The 24515-nt window shown below is 41.8% G+C and overlaps 1 protein-coding gene across 1 annotated transcript; it reads right to left on the bottom strand.

The window, feature by feature from the left end:
- Window positions 1–842: 842 nt before the first annotated feature.
- Window positions 843–23901, bottom strand: LOC121979582 (probable E3 ubiquitin-protein ligase HIP1). The gene is made up of 5 exons (XM_042531579.1): window positions 23818–23901; window positions 1889–2684; window positions 1163–1791; window positions 932–1078; window positions 843–890 (listed from the first exon to the last, which is right to left on the bottom strand). The coding sequence occupies exons 1-5, from the start codon at window positions 23899–23901 to the stop codon at window positions 843–845; spliced, it is 1704 nt and encodes a 567-aa protein (XP_042387513.1).
- Window positions 23902–24515: the final 614 nt, after the last annotated feature.

The raw sequence follows: 24515 nt of genomic DNA, 5'->3' as shown, positions 1-24515 counted from the left end.
TTCATTCAATTGTATTCATTCACATCTTCTTCCTCCTAGTGCTCTCTCTTCTTGCTCTTCCTTGTTGGTGCAACCTTAGGTCAAGGTTGACCTGGTTGACCAGACTCGAGTTAACTTGACTCGAGTTGTGTTTTGATGTTTGACGAGTTATGTTTGACAATGTTTGACGTGAACAGAAAAGTTGTATCTTGATGTTTTACAAGGATACAAGCTTGGGAGATTGTGGGTGCAACCCATGGTCAAGGTTGACCTGGTTGACCCGAGGTGAGTTGACCTGACTCGGAAAAGTCCAAGCAGGGAGCTTGGCACGGGAAAAGTCCAAGCAAGGAGTTTGGCATGGTGAAAAGTCCAAGCAGGGAGCTTGGCACGGGAAAAGTCCAAGTATGGAGACTTGGCACGGAGAAGTCCAAGTATGGAAGCTTGGCACATGGGAAGTCGGAGAGGGCTCGGTAGCTCGTTCTCCGAACTGTGGTCAGAGAGGGCTCGGTAGCTCGTTCTCTGGACGGATGGACTTGCCGATTGAAGTAAATTTCTATAAATTCCATGGACCATAAGAAATACAATTTGTGCAACAATGTGCATCTATCTAGCTTTCAAAAATGAAAATCTTCTTAAGTGAAGAATGGCAGTGTCTGTTTCAACAAAACTAATGATTAAATGGATTCAGACTTGGTGAGGTCACAATTGATTTATAGTGACGAGAATTTTAAAGATACAATGAAAATACAAAACAGAAAATAAAAAGTATACAATAACAGTTGCACACTGGAGTCTATTGAATTCAAAAAATGATAAGTAGAGTATAAGATGTTTCTTATATATATCAAACATGACAATGACAATTAAGTATTTTGCAATATAGGTATGTATTCCATTACAGTCAAGTGAGTCTAAAATAATAAATAAAGTTGAAGTCACTGTTAAAGACAACCTCATTACATACCTCTGACATCCTGTTTCTCCCTTCTCTTGTAGCTGCAAGAGTCCGCGTAGGCAATGGAACACTCAAAGCACCACTTAATCTCATGTATGGATGCTGATGAACACGTGATACAGCTCCTGACTGATGTCCAACCTCCTGAGATGCGGAAGAACTATTTTGACATGTAGAGTGGTCCATACTATGACCTCGGCAATCAGAAGAAAGAAGGGATCTACGTACAGCTTCTGATATACGACGTCGATTTTGATGAGTTAACCAGTTTGCTCCTAGTGGTTGATAAACTCCTAAGTTGGTGCCAACTTGTGATGTAGGCACCAAATTTCCAGACAAAACTGTGCTGCCAGTGACTGAACCCCAATTTGTTTGCTCATGTAACATATTTCTGGTGCTAATTGGAGGAGCAGACATTTGCTCTGAGATATTGATAGAAACACCTGATGAGTCGAGTTCCGCTGATGCACCATCAGCTGCAACTGCTGGGGATCCTGAAGAACTACCTACTTCTGTAGTTGAAATTCCATTGTGTGGAAAGGGATACAGGTCCAGAGGTAAGACAGGCATAGTACATACATGGCGTTGCCTATGTGGCACCAAATTGCTACCCTGGTACCTAGAATCTGACAATTGATTATGCGGGATTGTTGCAGATGCTAACTGGGGATGCCAAGGATTGTAATAAGCTAGATTATTCTCTTGGGCCCATAGATCAGGTGCAAAAGTATTAGCTTCGTCTGCATGGTTCATTCTCATTCGAGTGTTCCTCTGATGGTTGCCAGCCGAACTCACAAAATGATAGTGATTAGAAGCTCCAGCTCTTGGTATTATACTGCCTCTTGTATTATTGTCTTCTGCACGATATACACCTGTTTAACTACCTAGATGAGCTAGTGACCATTTTGTGATTTAGAAAAATCGAGGAAATGAAATGCACCAAATGATTCTTACCTTCATTAAAGTTGCCAGAATTTCCACTTGCTGAGCATTCCCCGTGGTCTCTTTCAATGTTTTTTCTCTTGTGTGAAGAGCATTCTGTAACTTTTTGTTTGCCTCCATCATTGTTGGAAAAGAAATCAATAGCCCTTGAAGAACTCCCTCCTGAAGAGCTTGCACAGAAGGCAACATGTTGATATGGTGTTAAACCCACATTACTTGGTCCCGAATGAAACCCTGATCCAAGAACCTCCCTACTCATTTCAAGATGTTTTGTATTGTGACTTGAATCATGAGGGGACTCATTAAAGGCAAGTAACTGAGATAATTGTTGTCTGTTGTTGGCCAAATTGATGTTGAGGTCACCACTATCAGTTTCAAATGAAAGATTGTTTGTTGCTTCAGGTCTACTATCTTGTATCCTTGGTCCACCAGTTCTACTACCTAGAGAAGAAGCCATCCAACTATATTCAAGTTTAATTTCATTGTGAGATCCTTGGTTTAGTGGGGGCATGCTAGAGCTAGGACCAATTGTATCCCAAAAATTAAAACTTGGACCTTCTTGGCTGGCTACGTTTCCACAGGAAACAGTTCCACTTGAAGACATTGGATTCCGAGGTAAATCCTGATTTTCCACTGAAACAGGGAGAAGTTCATTCCAGAGCAATGGTTGATCCATGACAGAAGTGCTTGAACTAGATGGTCGATCCATATCAAAAGCTTCACAGACGGGCTGAAAAGTACTCCTTTGACCCTGCATCAGGTATTTTAGGTTCTTTTGCAACTGTTGCAAGTTGGAGCAATGTGTATCCTGAAACCAAAAATCACATGGCACAACTCAGCAATTACTCGAAAAGAGAAATATTCATAAATGGAGACACAAAAGGTAATTTATTTGATAAAAGAAACAACATGCATATAAGAAGTAAATAATATCAAATCACAATCAGAAAGGGAAGAGAACTTTGAGCAAAACAACATTTCCAAATTCTTGAAATGGGATTAAGCTCATATTCAACAGAAATTTATTTCTGTTTCAGACAATTACAAATATATTTTGCAATAAAATGCACATCTGCCAAAAATGTTATCTACTTCACATCTGTTGAAGTGGGAGAATAGAAATTGCATTCATTTTCTAAAGAAATAATTACATAGTAACTATAGGACTCATCACAAACCTTAAACCTAAACTATAAATGTGGAACTAAACCCACAAGACAAGACTTGATTATGGTGAAAAAATAAAAGGCGTCAATTCTTTGACCTCAAATTAGCAAGCACGTCAATGAAATGAAGGTGAACAGAGAGAAATTCCAAGAATTCTCAATGAGCAACTGTTGTTTTATATGGAGATCATGGAGCAACAGTTGTGGTGTCCAATGAAAATGAAGGCATCATCTCCATCACTCTTAATTCTCCCTTCACCTACCACACATAGGCTGCTAAACTTGAAGACGTGTTAGGAAGCAACACTCCAAAAAGTTTTCAATGGACTTGTGCTCAAAGATCTGATCAGAGTCCTCTTGTCAAGCGTAAGGAGTTACAACTTCAGCTCCATGCCTTGTAGATAGGTTTCTTTTCATCAAGGCTCAAGCTTAAAGAGATTAAACTTTAACTCCATGTCTAGTGGCTCCTCTTCGCAAGGATGACAAGACGTCTTGAATGCCTTTCTTGCCACTACAATGTCATAAGTAGTTGGCCTCAATGCACCATTCAGAAACCTCAACATGTTGGTGCAACCTTAGGTCAAGGTTGACCTGGTTGACCAAACTAGAGTTGACTTGACTCGAGTTGTGTTTTGATGTTTGACGAGTTATGTTTGACAATGTTTGTCGTGAGCAGAAAAGTTGTATCTTGATGATTGACAAGGATACAAGCTTGGGAGATTGTGGGTGCAACCCGTGGTCAAGGTTGACCTGGTTGACCCGAGGTGAGTTGACCTGACTCGGAAAAGTCCAAGCAGGGAGCTTGGCATGGGAAAAGTCAAAACAGGGAGCTTGGCATGGGAAAAGTCCAAGCAGGGAGTTTGGCACGGTGAAAAGTCCAAGCAGGGAGCTTGGCACGGGAAAAGTCCAAGCAGGGAGCTTGGCATGGTGAAAAGTCCAAGCAGGGAGCTTGGCACAGGAAAAGTCCAAGTATGGAGACTTGGCACGGAGAAGTCCAAGTATGGAAGCTTGGCACATGGGAAGTCGGAGAGGGCTCGGTAGCTCGTTCTCCGAACTGTGGTCAGAGAGGGCTCGGGAGCTCGTTCTCTGGACGGATGGAAGTCGGAGAGGGCTCGGTAGCTCGTTCTCCGAACTGTGGTCAGAGAGGGCTCGGTAGCTCGTTCTCTGGACCGGATGTTGAAAGTCCTGGTGAGTGAAGCCAGGCAGACGGATAAGTCCTGGTGAGTGAAGTCAGGCAGTTGGAAAGTCCTGGTGAGTGAAGCCGAGCAGATTGGAAATCCTGGTGAGTGAAGCCAGGTGAAAACCCTAGTGAGTGAAGCTAGGTGAAAGTCCTGGTGAGTGAAGCCGGGCAAGGGAAAATCCAGATGGATCAAGGGTGATCGGACATCTGGTGTTGAGAAGGTCAAGTAGGTCAAGGGAGTGACCGGATACTTGACATGAAGAGAAAAGTCCAAGTGGGTCAAAGGGATTGACCGGACACTTGGTGGGGAGTCTTAGCAGGTCAAGGGAGTGACCGGATGCTAAGCATGATGTACCAACAGGTCAAGGTTGACCGGATGTTGGTTTGGAAGGTTTGGGACTTGGTTTGGGCAAAAACCAAGCTCTGGATCGATCAGTGGATCGATCCAGTGATACACTGGGTATCTGGATCGGTCTGGTGACCGATCAGTAACCAAACAGTAGCCTACTGAGTGTTATCTGATCGGTCTACAGACCGATCAGGAAACAACGATTAGAAGGTAAAAAGTTCGGGAGAAAAGGAAGGGACATGCATGTTGATCGGTCCCTGGACCGATCAGAGGTGCCCTGGACCGATCAGGCTTCAGCCTAATTGGTCCAGAACTATCCGTTGGCTCACAACGGTCTTCTGTCTTCTGCTGTCTTCTGGCTTCTTCTTCGCAGGTGGATGCAGATATAAAAGAGGCTGAGGGCTGCTACAGAAAACTCTTCTTCTGGTCCGAAACTTCTTCCTTCTTCTTCCTCCTCTGAACTGAGCTGCTTTTCTTCTGAAAGCTGTGCTCTTGAGCTTTGCTGAGCTCCGAAGCTTCGTGTGAGCTTCTTTGACTGAGTTGCTTGTTGGCATTCGTCCGTGAAGTTGGTGCTTCATCCGGGACTTCAGTCGACGAGAAGGCAAGCGAGTATTTGTACATTCATTGTGTATTTTGTTCTTGCTCTTCTTTGTATTTCCATATTGCTGTTGCAAGCTATTTGGCGAGGTTTCTCCACCCACAAGGAGTATTTATTAGCCGGTTCTCCGGGGACTCATCCACCGACGGATTGATAGGGCTCGTCCACCTTACGGACACGCCGAGGAGTAGGAGTTTCATCTCCGAACCTCGTTACATCGACGAGTTTGAGGTTTGCTATTCTCTGTTGTCGTTTCTATTGTTTATTTCCACTGCGCTAACCTTGATTTGTAGAAAGAAACGCGAATTTGGGGCGGCTATTCACACCCCCCCTCTCTAGCCGCGTCCATTGATCCTAACAAGTGGTATCAGAGCGAGGTCGCTCTTCGTTGGATCAACACCCGGGGGAGCACGAGCTAGAGAATGGATCTATTTGGAGAAGATGTCATGATTCCACCTTTCTACGATCGCGACGACTTCGCGTTTTGGAAGGTAAGAATGAAGTACTTTCTTATGACTAACCTAGAAAATTGGAGGTGTGTGCAATTAGGTTTTACTCCTCCATTGGATAAAGAAGGAGAACTTTTGGAGAAGAAGAAGTGGACGAAGGAGCAAATCCACCAATCAACCATCAATGATGAGGTAACGAAAATCATTGAATTTTCTTTACCTAATGATGTTTTGTGTAGGATAGGTGGATATAACGATGCCAAGGAGTTGTGGAATAACTTGGCAAAGTTCCATGAGGAGAACTCCACTTCAAGTCATGAAGAGGAGTCAAGTGAGCCAAGTAGCTCACATCATGGAGGCATGGATTTAGAGGTTGAGGGCTACTCAACATCTAAGGAAGAAGAGGAGGAGAGTTCCTCTTCAAGATCGGAGCAAGAAGAAGAAGCTTCTATCTCCGGAAGGGATGAAGAAGAGAGCTCACATCCATCCTCAACCCTAGGTAACTCAAGCCATTTAATTTCAAATAAATTACACATAATGTGCTTTGAGTGTAGGGAATTTGGGCATTACAAGAGTAAGTGTCCAAAGAGGGTTAGGAAGACTCCACCGGCGCCAAAGGTCAAGGAAGCCGGAGTCCCGACACGCAAAGGCAAGGAGCACGTGGTGTGCTTCCAATGCAAGCGAAGGGGACACTATAGGAGCCAATGTCCGAGGGGGAGGCAATCTCACAAGGACAAGAGACCGAGCTCATCGATAGGGGGAGCGAAGGCAAACCCTAAGGTAACATTTAAGTCTCACTCTTGCAATAAGACACATGCTAGTAGTTTTGTTGCAATTGTTAATAATGATAAGCATGTTAACTTTAGGAACCAATATATGTGCTTAGGTGCTAAACATGTTAGCCTAGGTAAGGACAATACTAGAAATGCCAACCCTAGGACTAACTCATCTAAGGCTAAGGAGAACCTAGGTAGAAATCCCAAAACAACTAGACATATACCTAGGAATACCTCAAAGAAAAATGACAAATTAAAACTTGAGGTATTAGAAAAAGAAAATCAAGTCTTGAGGTCAAGACTTGACACCTTAGAAAAGACCCTTAAGAATTTGGAGAAGTCAACTCTAGGGTCTAAGGGTCAAAAGCAAAAGCCTAAGGACATGAGAGGTTTGAGTCACAAACCTAAGTCTCAAGTGGTCAAGCCCACTTACCATGATGTTCCATTCGATTATGGAACAAAACCTAGGACTAGGAAGACCATCACCAAGGTCACAAGGGGAGTCACCCCTAGAGTTGATCTTGATGAGTCCCAAATGACCAAGGCTTCAAAGCCTAGGAGGGTCATTAGGAGGGTTGCTAGGGAAGTCATCCCTAGTGAATATTTAGTGAACCCAATGAGCTCAAATAGGTATTGGGTTCCTAGGAGCATGATTTCAGCACGCTAGATGAGTTAGGGTGTGCCAACCTTACTTGAATAGGTAGTTAACCTAATCATGGCAAAAGGTGGCACTTTAGGAATTTTCAAGGTGTAATCAAGCCTTGAAAATGAAATGGAAAATTATTCCTAAGATAATTAGGATGTGCCAACCACATTTGAGGAATTTTCTAGAGTCAATCTAGTTGGCACATAGTGATCTAAAAGTCTTGAGGATATGATTTTAGGTCTATTACACTTAGGAATATATAATTTATGGCAAAATGATCAAAATTATCAAAAATGACAACTAAGGCTAGAATTAGGTATTTTCTATATCTTTATGTGCTATTTGCCATATATTGTTTGTCATATGTCATGTCATGACATCATATTTATTTTATGATCATTTAAAATGTCATGATAATGCTTAGGTTAGTTAAATGTCATGATTTATTTAAGTTTCATACTTTATGCCATGACATCATGACATTGGCACATGTTTCCATTTATGATACAATTATATGTCATGTCATCATCTTGTGCATTAATGATCAATGAAATTGATTTAAGGACTAAAACATAATTTGATATGTAGATCAAATTGTTGTTTAGAAAATGCATGAGAACTTAGCCTAAGATGACCTAAACCCATATCTCACATCAAAATTGACTTGGATGTGTTTGATACACCTTAGATGTGTGTGAGATATTAGGATCATGAGTTAGGATCAAGGTGCATAGTTCTTGTACCTAGATGAGCCTAATTCGAAATTGGGGATCATAGGGAAAGCTTATGTACAAGTCATGTACATTTAGCCCAAAGATTGTGGTCCTAAATTAAATGATTTAAAATCATTTCAAAATTGATTTGAAAAACCTTGATGAAGCTTTTCTAGTTATAGCATTCATCATTGAGCAAAGTGATACAAAGATAAGTTAACTTTGAGCTATTTCAAAGACTTTTGAACTTTGTATCAAGATTGAAAAATGGAAGTTATTTTCATAGAAAACTATTTTTCCATGATAGTATATGTTATGAGGAATGTATCCTCAAAATTTCACAATTTTTGGAATTTTCTGTAATTTTCTAGAGGTTTCTGAATTTCGTGGAGAGAAATCAGAACTTATCAGACCTTTATCAGGTTTGTGGACCGATCAGAAGGGTTTCTGATCGGTCCAAGGGAGCCTAGATGGGAGCCTGATCGGTCTGGTGACCGATCAGGGCGTGCCAACCTGCTGAATTTCGACTGTTTGTCTGAAATTGCAGCTATGGAAGTGGTGTTTTAGAGTTCTAAAGGTTTGCAACTCTCCAAGACATTGTTGGTGCAATGGTCAAGGGAGAGTTGATCTTTAGGGGGAGTTTTACCCATTAGTCAAGGGGGAGTTGACTTTTAGGGGGAGTTTTTACTCCTAAAGACTTGAGTGATATGGGATTATCACTAAGTTAATTGTTGACCTTAGTATCAAGGGGGAAATTAAGGGTTTCAATGAAAGGTATGGGACCTTCATTAGAAAGAAACTCTTGACCTTGATTCACACTTTTTTGATGTGAGTCAAAAAGGGGGAGAGTGTAGGTTTGAGGAGAATAGAGAATGTTCAGGGAAGAACATTGGAAAACCTAAGTTAGGTTATCGGGTTAACCTAACTTGATTATGGGTTTGATTATGGGTTTTGTCAAACATCAAAAAGGGGGAGATTGTTGGTGCAACCTTAGGTCAAGGTTGACTTGGTTGACCAGACTCGAGTTGACTTGACTCGAGTTGTGTTTTGATGTTTGACGAGTTATGTTTGACAATGTTTGACGTGAACAGAAAAGTTGTATCTTGATGTTTTACAAGGATACAAGCTTGGGAGATTGTGGGTGCAACCCATGGTCAAGGTTGACCTGGTTGACCCGAGGTGAGTTGACCTGACTCGGAAAAGTCCAAGCAGGGAGCTTGGCACGAGAAAAGTCCAAGTATGGAGACTTGGCACGGAGAAGTCCAAGTATGGAAGCTTGGCACATGGGAAGTCGGAGAGGGCTCGGTAGCTCGTTCTCCGAACTGTGGTCAGAGAGGGCTCGGTAGCTCGTTCTCTGGACCAAGTGGAAGGGAGGGCTCGGTGGCTCGTTCTCCGTAGTCGAGAGGGCTCGTGGCTCGTTCTCGGACCGGATGTGGAAAGTCCGGTGAGTGAAGCCGAGACGGATAAGTCCCGGTGAGTGAAGCCAGAGGGAAAGTCCGGTGAGTGAAGCCGTTGGAAAGTCTGGTGAGTGAAGCCAGGTGGATCCTGCTGAGTGAAGCCAGGTGAAAACCCTAGTGAGTGAAGCTAGGTGAAAGTCCTGGTGAGTGAAGCCGGGCAAGGGAAAATCTAGATGGATCAAGGGTGATCGGACATCTGGTGTTGAGAAGGTCAAGTAGGTCAAGGGAGTGACCGTATACTTGACACGAAAAGAAAAGTCCAAGTGGGTCAAAGGGATTGACCGGACACTTGGTGGGGAGTCTTAGCAGGTCAACGGAGTGACCGGATGCTAAGCATGATGTACCAACAGGTCAAGGTTGACCGGATGTTGGTTTGGAAGGTTTGGGACTTGGTTTGGGCAAAAACCAAGCTCTGGATCGATCAGTGGATCGATCCAGTGATACACTGGGTATCTGGATAGGTCTGGTGGCCGATCAGTAACCAAACAGTAGCCTACTGTGTGTTATCTGATCGGTCTGCAGACCGATCAGGAAACAACGATCAGAAGGTAAGAAGTTTGGGAGAAAAGGAAGGGATATGCATGCTGATCAGTCCCTGGACCGATCAGAGGAAGCTCTGATCGGTCCCCAGGACCGATCAGAGGTGTCCTGGACCGATCAGGCTTCAGCCTGATCGATCCAGAACTATCCGTTGGCTCACAATGGTCTTCTGTCTTCTACTGTCTTCTGGCTTCGTTTTCGCAGGTGGATGCAGATATAAAAGAGGTTGAGGGCTGCTACAGAAAACTCTTCTTCTGGTCCCAAACTTCTTCCTTCTTCTTCCTCCTCTGAACTGAGCTGCTGTTCTTCTGAAAGTTGTGCTCTTGAGCTTTGCTGAGCTCCGAAGCTTCGTGTGAGCTTCTTTGACTGAGTTGCTTGTTGGCATTCGTCCGTGAAGTTGGTGCTTCATCCGGGACTTCAGTCGACGAGAAGGCAAGCGAGTATTTGTACATTCATTGTGTATTTTGTTCTTGCTCTTCTTTGTATTTCCATATTGCTGTTGCAAGCTATTGTGGCGAGGTTTCTCCACTCACAAGGAGTATTTATTAGCCGGTTCTCCGGGGACTCATCCACCGACGGATTGATAGGGCTCGTCCACCTTACGGACACGCCGAGGAGTAGGAGTTTCATCTCCGAACCTCGTTACATCGACGAGTTTGAGGTTTGCTATTCTCCGTTGTCGTTTCTATTGTTTATTTCCGCTGCGCTAACCTTGATTTGTAGAAAGAAACGTAAATTTGGGACGGCTATTCACACCCCCTCCTCTCTAGCCGCGTCCATCGATCCTAACATTCCTCTCCTCATCTTGCCGAACCCTACTAAGGTGCTAGCACACTTTAGTTTAGTGATCTCCTTTTGTGTTCGTGTGGATACTTTTAGAGGGTTGTCTACTTTGACAATCTCGAGATCCGACAAACCGTTAGACTAGCAGGATAGCGAAGGGCATCGCATCGAGGGTAACACTCTCATCTAGTGTAGATCTAGAGTTTTTAAACTTGTACTCGTATTTTGTTTTCATTTTTCTTCGCACGGATCTATGTGGCGGGGGTTTCGGGGTTTCCGCGACGCGAAAAGCGATTTTCGCAGCCCGAAAAATCCAACAGTGGTATCAGAGCCACGTGCGAAGACTTGTACGAGTTTAATTTGATTTTTTATGAAAAATATAGCTTCTGTGATTTTCTGTAAATTTAAGTTTTTTATGGTTTTTATGAGTCATTTTCTCGTAGAAGCGAAGCACAAGTATTTATACACTTGTAGGCTTCGACTACCGAGAAGATTTTTCCGAAACGGCAAGGTTTCGCCCCAAAACTTTTTGGGACAGCGGGCTAAGGCGATATAGGATCACTTAGGGACACTCGCGATGGTTAGATCGCGGGTAGGGGTGCTGCCCCTGGCTCCGCAAGGGGATTCGTTCCGCGATTGCGCCCGAAAATCGCTAAACGGGACCGCTGGGAAAGTTTACTCGTAAAAATTGTAAAAATTAGTATTAAAATTACAGAAAATTATGAAAATTACATAATTTATAATTATGTATAATTTGTGATAGTCATGGCTCAAAAGGACCCAATCTGATTGGATTTGTGTTGTAATTCATATTACGACCTGCGCACCGTCATTTGTGTTGTGCGTGTTGTACATTTGATTCGCGACCTGCGCGTCGTGCCTTTCTCTATTTTGTATTCTTGTTGTAAATTAGTTTAGACTCGAATGTAACTCGAGTTTCAAAATTGTAATGTACAAAATTGGAGCCGTGGAAGGTCCACACGAGACGGAGTTACAAGGAGGGTGCGAGCAACACAAGGTGGTCAAAGGGAGGAGCTTGAGAAGCTGTTGACCCTAGGTTGACCATCCGATCTTCTCATTGGCTTGAGAAGATCATAGTAGGGCCATGACTAATCACAAATAAATTTAATTAATTGCTTGTGTGTATGTGATGCATGATTAGTAATTAATTAGTGTGTAACGATTAGATTAGATCTAAATCGTGTACAAGATGCACCCTTTCGATTAGATTAGATCTATAACGTATTTGATACACATCGATGATTAGATTAGATATAAATCACGTCAACTCTAATGCCTACCGTGTCGTGATACCTATCACTACCTCGATCACATGTGTTGTTGAATCTGCCAAAGCAGAGCAACACATATTATCTTGATAGGGTACGGAGGGACAATCTTGGTCCCGCTTATCAACGCATGGGCGAGTACAAACTCAATTAGATTGAGTATTCCTAGTTAACTCGGTTGGATCGAGTACAACTATAGGCATTCTTCCAATGGTTGGAAAGATAGGATATAAATCACGTTTATATTAATTCTTGGGTGTATTAGCCAAAGCTAACTCAAGTTTTAATATAACTGCGGATAATGATCCTATAAACAAGAGTTGCATAGAGATGTAATTGGTAAATCATTACCTACCGATCATACTAAATCTTGGGCGTATTAGCCAAAGCTAACTCAAGGGTTAGTATGATGTGGATCTTGTCCCACATGAATTATAGAATTCAGTGGGAGCATCATTTAGTTAAAGGCCTAATTAAATGATTTAAAAGAATATGATATTTATTTTCTGCATTTTTCTGTTGTAGATAACCATGACGTCGAATACAAACACCTTCTCTCTGCGTTCTGTCCTTGAGAAGGACAAGCTCAATGGAGCAAATTTCCTGGACTGGTATAGGAACTTGAGAATAGTTCTCACCCAGGAACGTAAACTGTACGTTCTGGAGCAGCCCATTCCGGAGGCTCCTCCTGCCAATGCCCCGCGAGCTGACAAAGATGCTTACAAGAAGCATCAAGATGACGCATTAGATGTGTCCTGTCTAATGCTCGCGACCATGAACTCTGAGCTTCAGAAGCAACACGAGTTGATGGACGCTTACGATATGGTTGAACATCTTCGTCAACTGTATCAAGGACAAGCGAGGCATGAGAGATTTGAGATCTCAAGGGCACTATTTCAGTGCAAGATGTCAGATGGGGCTCCCGTAGGCCCATATGTACTCAAAATGATTGGGTAATAGAAAACCTACAGAGGTTGGGATTCTCGCTTGGCCAAGAGCTGGCCACTGACCTGATCTTGTAATCCTTACCGGATAGCTATAATCAGTTCGTTCTAAAGCTGCTTAGCATGTTAAGAACTGCTGAGCTGAACCTTAAGAAAGCAAAGCCCCACTCTGTTCTGATGGTTCAGAAACACAAGGGCAAGGGCAAGCACAAAGGCAAAGGAAAGTCCCAAGCTAAGGGCAAAGGCAAGGCACTGAAGCCTAAAGGAGGGGTCGTCAAGGATGCTACCTGCTTCCACTGCGGTCAGACCGGGCACTGGAAGAGAAACTGCAAGGTGTACCTGGAAGATCTTAAGAAGAAGCGAAGTGAGACTTCCACTTCAGGTATATATGTTATAGAAGTCAATCTATCTATTTCTTCATCATGGGTATTAGATACCGGATGTGCATCTCACATTTTTACTAATGTGCAGGCACTGAGAAATAGCAGGGCATTGGCGAAGGGCGAGGTGGACCTACGCGTAGGCGATGGAGCACGGGTTGCTACTGTTGCTGTAGGGACTTATTTTCTATCTCTGCCCTCTGGGCTTGTATTAGAGTTGGATGATTGTTGTTATGTGCCTACATTAACTAAGAATATAATTTCAGTTTCTTGTTTGGACAAGAAAGGTTTCTCTTTTATTATAAAGGACAAATATTGTTCTGTTTATTTAAAAGATATGTTCTATTGTAGTACACCTCTGATGAACGCACTCTACATTCTAGATCTTGAAAGCCCTATCTATAACATAAATACCAAGAGGTTCAAGTCAAATGACATGAACCAAACCTATCTCTGGCACAGTCATTTAGGTCATATAAATGACAAGCGCTTATCCCAGCTCCATAAGGATGGTTTGCTGGACTCATTTGATTTTGAATCTTATGAGACGTGCGAGTCATGCCTACTAGGCAAGATGACCAAGACTCCCTTTAGTGGGCACAGTGAGAGAGTGACTGACTTGTTAGGTCTTATACATAGTTATGTATGTGGCCCTTTCAATGTCGCTGCTAGAGGCGGTTATAGGTACTTCATCACATTTACTGATGACTTCAGTAGATATGGTTATGTGTACTTGATGACACATAAGTCAGAATCCTTTAAAAAGTTCAAAGAATTCAAGAATGAAGTACAGAACCAGCTTGGCAAGAGTATTAAGATACTTCGATTAGATCGAGGTGGAGAATACCTTAGCCATGAGTTTCGTGACTATCTAGCTGAGTGTGAGATTCTATCCCAACTCACTCCTCCTTGAACACCACAGTGGAATGGTGTATCCGAAAGGAGGAATCGTACCCTATTAGATATGGTACGATCTATGATGCGTCACACAGATCTTCTGACATACCTTTGGGGCTAGAGGCTAGAGGCCATGAGATCCGAGATGGAATCCATGTACACCAACCAAGTATGGACTTTAGTTGATTCACCTGAAGGGGTAAAACCCATAGGGTGTAAGTGGGTCTTTAAGAGAAAGACTGACATGGATGGACTTATCTATAAGGGTCGCTTGGTAGCTAAAGGTTTCAAGTAGATTCATGGTATTGACTATGATGAAACCTTTTCTCCAGTAGCGATGTTTAAGTCCATTCGGATCATGCTTGCCATTGCAGCATACCATGACTATGAGATATGGCAGATGGATGTCAAAATCGCGTTTCTGAATGGAAACCTACTCGAGGATGTGTACATGACACAACCTGAGGGTTTTGTAGATCCACAGCATACTAGCAGAGTATGCAAGCTGTATAGGTCCATTTATGGAATAATGCAAGCTTCTCGGAGCTGGAATCTTTGATTCAATGATGCAATCAAACAGTTTGGTTTCATCAAGAACGAAGATGAGTCTTGTGTCTACAAGAAGGTTGTAGGGGATATAGTTGTCTTCCTCATATTGTATGTGGATGACATACTACTCATTGGGAAGGACATCCCTTTGCTTCAGTCTGTCAAGACCTGGCTAGGAAGTTGCTTCTCAATGAAGGACTTAGGTGAGACATCCCGTATTCTAGGGATACAGATCTATAGAGATAGATCTAAGAGATTGCTTGGCGTAAGTCAGAGTACATACATTGACAAGGTACTGTCACGCCCCAGAGGAGTCCCTGTCCGAAGAAATTTCGGCAGCATCTCCCCTGTACGGTGGACAATCTGAAACTTCTACATAACCCATATACCTCAGCCACAGGCGGCTGGAATAATAACAATAAATAAAAACAATCACCACGTAGTTTATATAGATATTCAGCCTCTGCCTGTCACAACCACGCAGTTAATAATAGTAATCACAATACTACACTGACTCGAAATCCACCCTACTCCACTACACTCGTAAAACTCAAATCCGACAAAACTCACCTCTTCTGCCGTCCAGGCAGGCATGCAGTAAAAACATATCAAATAGAACATCCATCAATATCAAAAGAAAAACATACGATGTCCAAGTATCCAAATGACCAAGTACACACATAAGCAAATAAGAACCAAACCAAATGGTAAATAAATCATCGAGGTCTGCAGGGATCTAGCACTACGTGCAGTGAGGACTAGCGACTGGAACTCCCTCCGGACAGCATCAACCTGAAAATAACAATGATGGAGGCCGGGTGAGTCCAACACTCAGCAGGTACAATTGATATACAAAGTAGGGAAACAACACCTAGCACTAATCATGCGTACAGTCTCCTGACAAGAAAGATAAAAAAATGCATCTGAAGTAAACAGGAAAATACTGTACTAACCAGGTCCTGAGTATAAGGTCAAACAGTCCGAGGGATAAGGAAATCCTGTATGCATGTCAAACATAGGTATCCAAACAATATGCAGCATATAAATGCAGCAAACACAAGCACAAGCAATAAATGCATCATGCATATGATGCCCATGATGCGTCCTAGTCACCCCTCACGCCAGTCGATCATCTCACACAATAGTGAGGCCGAGTGGGTAGGGCTGTGACAACCGTGCACTCTGTCGTCACTACTCCTGATGAGTGACCGAGTGGACGGGATGCTGTCGGAGTACACCTATCCTCCTACCCCAAATCATAAATGGGGGAGCGCAATGCTCTCAACTCCCAGTACACAGTGACGGGGAGGAATCCCTGCCGGATAACACGTTGTATCTCACTACCCATGAGTGGACCAACGGTGCCTAACAGAGTCCCTGCTGCAACACACTCTGCCTGAATCGACCACTAACCCATGATTGGTGGTGTGTGCAGATCCATGTAACTGGCGATGTGCTCAACAATAATGGAGCGGACTATCGCACAGCATGCAATCATGCAAATGGTGCATGTCAATAGCCATAAAAACATCCTGACCTAATCCATATATATAGAAAAGTGCACCCTAGGTCAACGGATCATATCGAATCAAAGGTACACAGAAGGTATAAAAACCTAGGTCCTGAACATGGTGAAGCATGGTATATCACTACCCCCTATAAGCATGTATAAACAAATAAAGTATACATGGGATGTAAATCAAGCAATCAATCAATCATGTATCAGATAATGGGTAGCGACTAACCGAAAGAAATAAAGGACATAATTAATGCAACTTGTTAAATTCACTACTATGTATATCAAATGACATAAGTAAAAGTACCCGCCTCCGAAAATAGAAAGGTCCAATCTGACTCCGAGATACTCGTCTCGCGTCAAAGTCCTGTGATACCAATGTAAATATATTTCATTTAACTACAATTCTCATAAATAGCTAAATGAAATCTCTAACCCTAAATTAGGGCAAACCTCTAATTCAAAAGCACATAAACCTAATCAACATATAAATCTAATCAATCTACACCTGATTCATTATCTAACTACAATGCGTAGCCAACATCCTACAACATACCTCAAATCACAGCCCAAAGCTAGTTGCTGCCTGAACAAAGGTAGTTACTGGAAACCCAAGTAACGCCCTGCAATTCACTGTTCGGATCAAAAGGGAGCTCAAGAGTTCATCACAGCCAACAACAACCTAATTCTAGAACAATCCATGCACCTTACCTCTACCTCTAACTGCCCGTGAGGACCAAGAATTCGACGAGGTGCTGCTGGAACCTCGTGACCTCTATGGAAGCAGCCAAAACAATTTGCCAAGGAATATTTGCAAGCCACCGAGGTGAAATCTGGTGCAGCCAAAAACACAACGAACCTTCCCGATAAAATCATAAGAAAATCTATTAAAATTTCCAGTAATATCTATTCCCATTACCTCTTCTTCGGTGATGCTAGAGGGTAAGGGAAAGGAGAAACCGGCCGAGGCAAAATATCCAGTGGTTGTGGCAAATAGCTAGGGTTCCTTGCAGTGCTGACCAGGAGTTAGGAGAGGAAGTCGCGCCCGACAGCAGGGGCTCACAGCGTCCGGCGCGGCCACGACAGTTTCAGAGTAGGGCACAAGCACAGAGGAGAATCGGTGTGGTGAAACACCTCTGTGACCAGGAGGTGCTGCCGGCGGCTAGGGCACAAGAGGATGCCGGTGGCACTTCCGTGCGGCAGCGACGCGGTGTAGGAATCGGCTCCGGCGCTCGTTCTAGGGCACGGCTGGGCGGAGGAGAAGTACGCTCGAGGAAGAGTAACCGCCGCCGACGGTTAGGGCAAGGAGAGGGCGCGGGCGGCGTCGGGGAGAAGAGGACTCGGGCGCTCGGGTTCGGCGAGAGAGAGGGAACGGCGGAAAAATAAAAGAAAAGGCAAAATAAATAAAGAAAAGGAATTAAGAAATTCAGCTTTTCCTCATTTAAATGGGGTAGCCTAAACAGGCTTTACCGGTCCCCATTTTTATTCCCGTCAAATCGTCCGTACGAGCTCCGAAAAATTCCCAAAAAAATTCCAAAAATTTCGGAAAATTCCCTTATTAATATTCGCCTATTTTCCAGTATTTTACAGGTACTCCTTCGGTTTTCCATGCAGAACTCCAAGAAGGGATTTCTGCCGATGTCACATGGCGTGAGTCTTTCGAAGACTCAAGGTCCCTCTTCTAGAGCGAGGAGAGAGACCGCATGGATTAGATTCCTTATGCCTCAGCCATAGGATCTATCATGTACGCCATGCTATGTACTCGACCCGATGTCTCGTATGCTTTGATCATGACAAGCAGATACCAGTCAGATCCAGGTGAAAGTCACTGGATAGCGGTCAAGAATATTCTTAAGTACTTAAGAAGGACTAAAGAATATTTCTTGATATATGGAGGAAATGATGAGCTAGTTGTAAAGGGTTACAGTGATGCCAGCTTCCAGACCGATCAGGATGATTATCGATCGCAGTCAGGATTCGTATTTTGCATAAATAGTGGTGCTGTGAGCTGGAAGAGTTCGAAGCAGGATACAGTAGCTGATTCTACGACAGAGACTAAGTACATTGATGCATCAGAGGCAGCAAAGGAGGCAATTTAGATCCGCAAGTCCATCACTAAACTTGGGGTGGTTACTAGTATCGCTGACCCTATTGAGCTCTATTGTGACAACAATAGAGCTATAGCACAGGCGAAGGAACCTCGCTCACACCAGCGGACCAAACACATACTACGGTGCATCCATCTCATTCGAGAGATTATCGAGAGAGGAGATGTGAAGATTTGCAGAGTACCTACAGAGGCTATAATCACAGATCCATTGACCAAGGCTTTGGCACAGAGGAAGCATGATGGTCACACTAGGTCATTGGGGCTTAGAGCCTATACTGATTAGCGCTAGTGCTAGTGGGAGATTGTTAGTTAGAGCCCTAGAGCCAATCATTTGATGATTGTATTATGGACTTGTTGTATCATATTCTTATATAAATAAAGGCATTTGTTTTTGGTTATTATACTTACTTGTATTGGTGCCAAATAAACTAAGTATAATAGCGCCCTTGAGTAGAAGGTTCTCACCTATATCAATCGGTTAGTTGAACCGATAGTGAGATGATATAGGGAATACTACTCTTAATCATTCCTAGTCGAGTTTTAACATTCAGGGACAATGTTAATGCAATCAGACTAGCATGTAGGTCAACTCGATGACTTGATCTCACAAGTCATGGATATAGAGATATCAAGTTGACACATGGGTATGCATTGGAGAATGTATACTGAATGACCCGCCATGAGAAAGTATCATGGATCGTTATATGAGTGTCATATACTTTCTCATGTGGCTATTAGTATAACTACTAGTTCTTAGACCTGAAGTCACCATGGATCCCTACATAAGGAGTTATGTACTTTGGTTTCATCAAACGTCACCCGTAACTGGGTGGACTATAAAGGTGATTACTGGGTATGTAACGAATTATGCAGAGGGATGTGAGTGATGTAGATGGGATCTATCCCTCCTATATGACGGGAGCGACATCGATATTCTTGATAGAGTGAGACCACGAAGTGCATGGTCATGCCCAAATGAGTCAATATGAGATATTGAACTCATTTGATTTAGTGAGTCTACTTGGAGTTCAAGATTTAGATTGGTCAGAGGATGACACGATCTATGCCTCACATTGATCAATCTAGATATCTAGGATAGAATGACACTTGTCATATTTTGTGAGGAGTCACAATTAGTGGTCACAAGGTGATGTTGGATCTCAACATTCTTGTAACTTGGGTAGTAATGATGTGTTGCTAGATACCGCTCATTACTTATGCTCCTAAATGGGTTTAGGGGCATTGCCAACGTTACAAGAACCTATAGGGTCACACACTAAGGACAATTAGATGGAGATTAGGTTCATATGATGAACCAAGAGGATTAGATTTATTTGATGAATCAAATTGGATTAAGAGTAATCCTAATTGGGCTAATTGAGTTGAACTCAAGTTGATTCATGTGTTCAATGAGTCGAATTTAGAGTATGACTGATTGAATCAATTTAATTAAATGAATTAGATTCATTATATTAAATTGGCTTGAATTAAATGGTTGGATTAGATCAACCATGAGAGAGATTAAGTCAAGTTTGACTTGACTTGAGAGGAAGAGGAAGAGTCAAGTTTAACTTGACTTTATGCCACATCATTTGTGACTTGGCATTAAGTGGCCAATGATGAGGTGCCATATCATCATGTTTAGCACATGTGTGTGCCACCTCATGGAGGTTACAAATCTCTTTAATGGCCACACTTAATGCAAAAATGGGGGTTACAACTCCATGAATGTGGCCGGTCACTTTTGATGGGAAAGAATGAATTTTTAATTCAATTGTATTCATTCACATCTTCTTCCTCCTAGTGCTCTCTCTTCTTGCTCTTCCTCTCCTCATCTTGTCGAACCCTACTAAGGTGCTGGCACACTTTAGTTTGGTGATCTCCTTCTTGTGTTTGTGTGGATACTTCTAGAGGGTTGTCTACTTTGACAATCTCGAGATCCGGCAAACCGTTGGACTAGCGGGATAGCGAAGGGCATCGCTTCGAGGGTAACACTCTCATCCAGTGTAGATCTAGAGTTTGTAAACTCGTACTCGTATTTTGTTTTCATTTTTCTTCGCACGGATCTATGTGGCGGGGGTTTCGGGGTTTCCGCGACGCGAAATGCGATTTTCGTGGCCTGAAAAACCCAACAGAGGGAAGACCGGGTGGGTCCATGGGGGCTGATAGCTGGCTGAAATCTAGTTAGGTCTGTGGACCTAACAACTGGCGAGAAGACCTGGTGGACTAATGTAAAGTCAAGTGATTCTGCATGGTAAGTTAGGTAAGTCACTAAAGGAGAGTGATCTAGTAAAGGCGAACCCCTTTTAGGGACTTTAGGCACAGGTCCGGTTTATGTCTATTTTGGATCCCTAAACTAAGACCTTGACTAGATCCTGTTCTTGGGTAGACAAGGTCTAATTAATACTACTTATTTTATTGTTGTGCTAACTTCATTTTATAGGGTATACTTTGTTTTGGGATTAACATGTTTTTGCCCAAGGTGCCTCTTGGTCGATTGGAGGCGCCCTGGATAGTGGCGCAGAGGCACCCCAAAAGACTTAGCTGCAGGTTCGCATAGAAAGGTGGGAAGGCGCCTCCTGTGCCATTGGAGGTGCCTCCAAGGCGCATTGGAGGCGCCTCACAGTGCTTAGAGGCACCCTCACGTAGATAAAAATCACAATAAGTGGTGGGTTATCTTAACTGAGATGTTTGAGATCATTTTTGCACTTGGAGGTGCCTTAGATAAGGATGGAAGGCACTCTCAACAACCTATAAAGGAAGGTTCGCGCAATCTTTCAACATAACTCATTCATGACTTCTACAAGCGATCTTTAGAGTTTTCAGGTACTCCGACTTCGTCCTCCTACTGTGCTGCAATGCTATTGCACTCGACTATTGTTGAGAAGTTGTCCAACACTGAGCTCGGTCCGATAATCTTTAAAAGTGTTAGGTAACAAAAGTTTTAATTAAAGTAATTAATTACTGCATAAGAGAAAGTGTAGGTTGTTACACTTGTCCTTGTTTTACTGTTGTACTCGATTCCCTCTTCCGACAGTTATAGAAGAGGATTATAGTGGATTACCCATTGATACAGTCCGAGGGATTGTGGGTCTTAGAGTAGGAATTACCGGAGGCTCCGAACCAAGTAACTCCTCGAGTTCTTATTTTTTCAGTTTCTATTTTACCATATTTCCATTGTGTACTCGCTTTTTAAATCACGTGATTCACTCTCCCTTTCACATGCATAATTATCCTACAAGAGGTATCAAAACCCTGTTAGCTCTAAATTGGTGTAACCACCAATTAAGCAGGGGTTTATTTTTTGTTTCTTTTTTGCTTTATTTTTTTAGATTAAGTTTTTCGAATCAATCTAAACCGATATTGTTGTCTCTTCAGATAAGTTTTTTTACTATGATTTTCTCGAACTGCTTAAAAGTGGTGCAACACAACTCAAGCTTTATTCTCTTCTTCTTCCCACGCTACTTATCCTAAGACCAAGTCTTGGTATTTGTTTAGCCTTTTCTATTTCAGTAATTACATGACCCAAAATGAATGATATAGTACTTCTCATCCCCCGCTTTCAACAAACATGACTTCTCATACAGGAAGAAACAGATGGAGGTGTTCCTCAAGACCAACATCGACTAGTGGCTCTCAATTCGATGAGAATACAAAAGCACCAATGGATGAAGTTACAAAAGCACCTCTCGACCCCAATAATTGGAACCCAGAGATGAAGAAAAAGACACAGATTGAGTTCAAACCTGTAAACACACTTCAATTCAGACTCATGAAGGAAGAGTTGAACCTCGTTGGCCTACACGAGAACACAAAGGAACTATGAGACAAATTTATCAAGTTACACGATGGAATGACTAAACACAACCTTTTATTAAATAGATTATTTAATATTAAAATGTGGGAATGAGAGATAGCTAATCAACTACACATGAGGATTTTGACCAAGAAGTCAAAATCCGTAGGTCAACACTAGAGCCTAGTCCCTTAGACACTTTAGATATTTTTCTTGTGGTTATAATAAGGATGACTAAAGTATGTCAAATTAAAGGGAGGTACCCATGTCAGATGCTTGAGAGTGCAAGCAATGGAACAACAATCCGGGCTGGATAAGCATTTAAAGAATAATGTTGGTGTTCCATTGCATTAGTAGATTCAATTGGAGATGAACGTGGAAGACAATTCCGGGAAACAATTTGACAAAAAAATGCTAGAAGCAATCCATGCCTCAGAAAATACGTCCTATGCGTAAAATATTGTAAAATATGCATCGACTATATGTTTATCGACAAATAATGGAGCTAACAGTATGACAGTTTTGAGATTGCTTTGGATATTCATTTAATTCACATAAAGACTTGTGCAGTTAAACATGGAATATTTTCCGTCAGTGCCAATATTTGATAGGTTGAATAGAACAAGTGATACTCGAAAGATTACACTAATGCAACTCTTGTTAAGGCCACTTACACTCCATTCATGAAAGGAAAGTGAATATCCATCTCGTGTCCATGTGTAGGATGTCAAGTATGATAGCTAAAAACACCAAACAAGCAACTCTCAATGTTAAGGTAAAATTATGATATGTTCTTGATTTGGAATGCTCCTACTATCAATTAGCAAGTATCCCCCTTGAATCGCATCGTGTTATATCTACCATTGATGCTTGACATTATCAGAATAATATATGGATTCAACTAATTCTCTTGTATTCTCATGGATTAATTGGCCCAAAGGAATTTTCATAAGAGATAATTTTTTCTAACTTATTCACTTACTATAAAATGCTCTATAATAATTTAGGTGCTTTAACACGGTCCAGTGTTAGGAAGAAGAACAATTTACATCATCCTTACTATAAAATACTTTAGATTGAGTAATTCGAATCAAACATTCAGTTTAATAATCTATAAATGTAAAAAACTTTCTCTTTATTTTCTCCTAATGCAATAGGACAACACCATTCCCCAAAATCATCATGCACTTCAACCTTCACTTTGATCGCATATTGACCAAAACACTTAGTAATCTCATCTATCATGTTCATCCTACTCAACTGTTCTTAATAAAGGATAATCAATTTTATAATCTCTATTTTTTTTTCATTTTGACTCCACAACATTTGGTTGTCTTTATATAAAAGCTCCTTGGATGGTAAAGTGATTAGTAAAACTTTTTAAAACCTAACCACTTTGGAAATTCTAAAATTTATTTCTTTTTAAATTTCCCTTAAAATAAAAAATTCTTATAATATTTTTAAATTTTATTATATTGATATAAAAATGAAATGGCACTATCACATTATTATTCTAAATTAATAACATAATATTAATAGCTAAAGGATGAATTTAAAGTTTTTAGAATATTTAAAATTGAAGAGAATATATTTTGAAAAGTATTATATATATATATATATATATATATATATATATATTCTACTATATTATATTTTGGATAATTTCCAATTATGACCGTTGCTTCTTTATCTTGGGGCCAAACAGTCATATGAAGGGCCCAAAAGCAAGCCCAAATTCCAAACTCTCACTTTCTGTCTGTCCGATCTCAGCAATCTCGATCATCTTTCCTGACACTCGCTTACATTTCCACCTCGTAGATCTATTGCGCTCGCGTCGAGTTCTCTCCGAGACAGGGTAATGGCCTTCGAAGGTGTGCTCCTCGGCATGGGAATCCCCTCCTCAACATGTCCGATGTCAGATAAGATCCTTTAATGGATCTATTCAAATAAATCCTTTAACTTTATTTCCTTTTAAAAATAAGTTTTAGACTATTTCTTTTTTCTTCTATATAAGTTTTTATAAGACGTTTTCTTCTGAAAATGTATTTTTATTTTATTTTTCTTTTAAACCTTTTCTTTTGAAAAGGTAGTTTAAGTCTCTATTTAAAGAGACGTTATGTAATTGTGGAAGACAAGTAATTTCTCTTTTAATTAATCAATTTTGTTTGATTATTGGAGGTCGATCCCCTAGAAGCGATCACCCTATCCCCCTTTTCCCTTTCTCTTTCGATTTTTCCACGTGATAGACCTCCGGGTTCCTATCAACTTGGTATCAGAGCAGTTCACTTCATCTTCGCCCTATAGTATCTCGCAGCAACATCAACAAGCGCATGGTCTTAACCCGACTTCAAGAGAAGAAAATTCACTCTGACATAACGACCAGAGGATCTCATCCTGACGCCAAATGGGCTCTGGAATTTGAAACTAAGCACGAGACAAGGATGGATAAGCTCAAAAAAACTATAGCATCGTTGGTCACAATAGTGCAAGAATTGAAGGAT

Source organism: Zingiber officinale, chromosome 5A, assembly GCF_018446385.1.
Source record: "Zingiber officinale cultivar Zhangliang chromosome 5A, Zo_v1.1, whole genome shotgun sequence".
Classification (NCBI taxonomy): Eukaryota; Viridiplantae; Streptophyta; class Magnoliopsida; order Zingiberales; family Zingiberaceae; genus Zingiber; species Zingiber officinale.
Note: the sequence above shows the minus strand (reverse complement) of the source record. Positions and strands in the feature narration are given on the sequence as shown.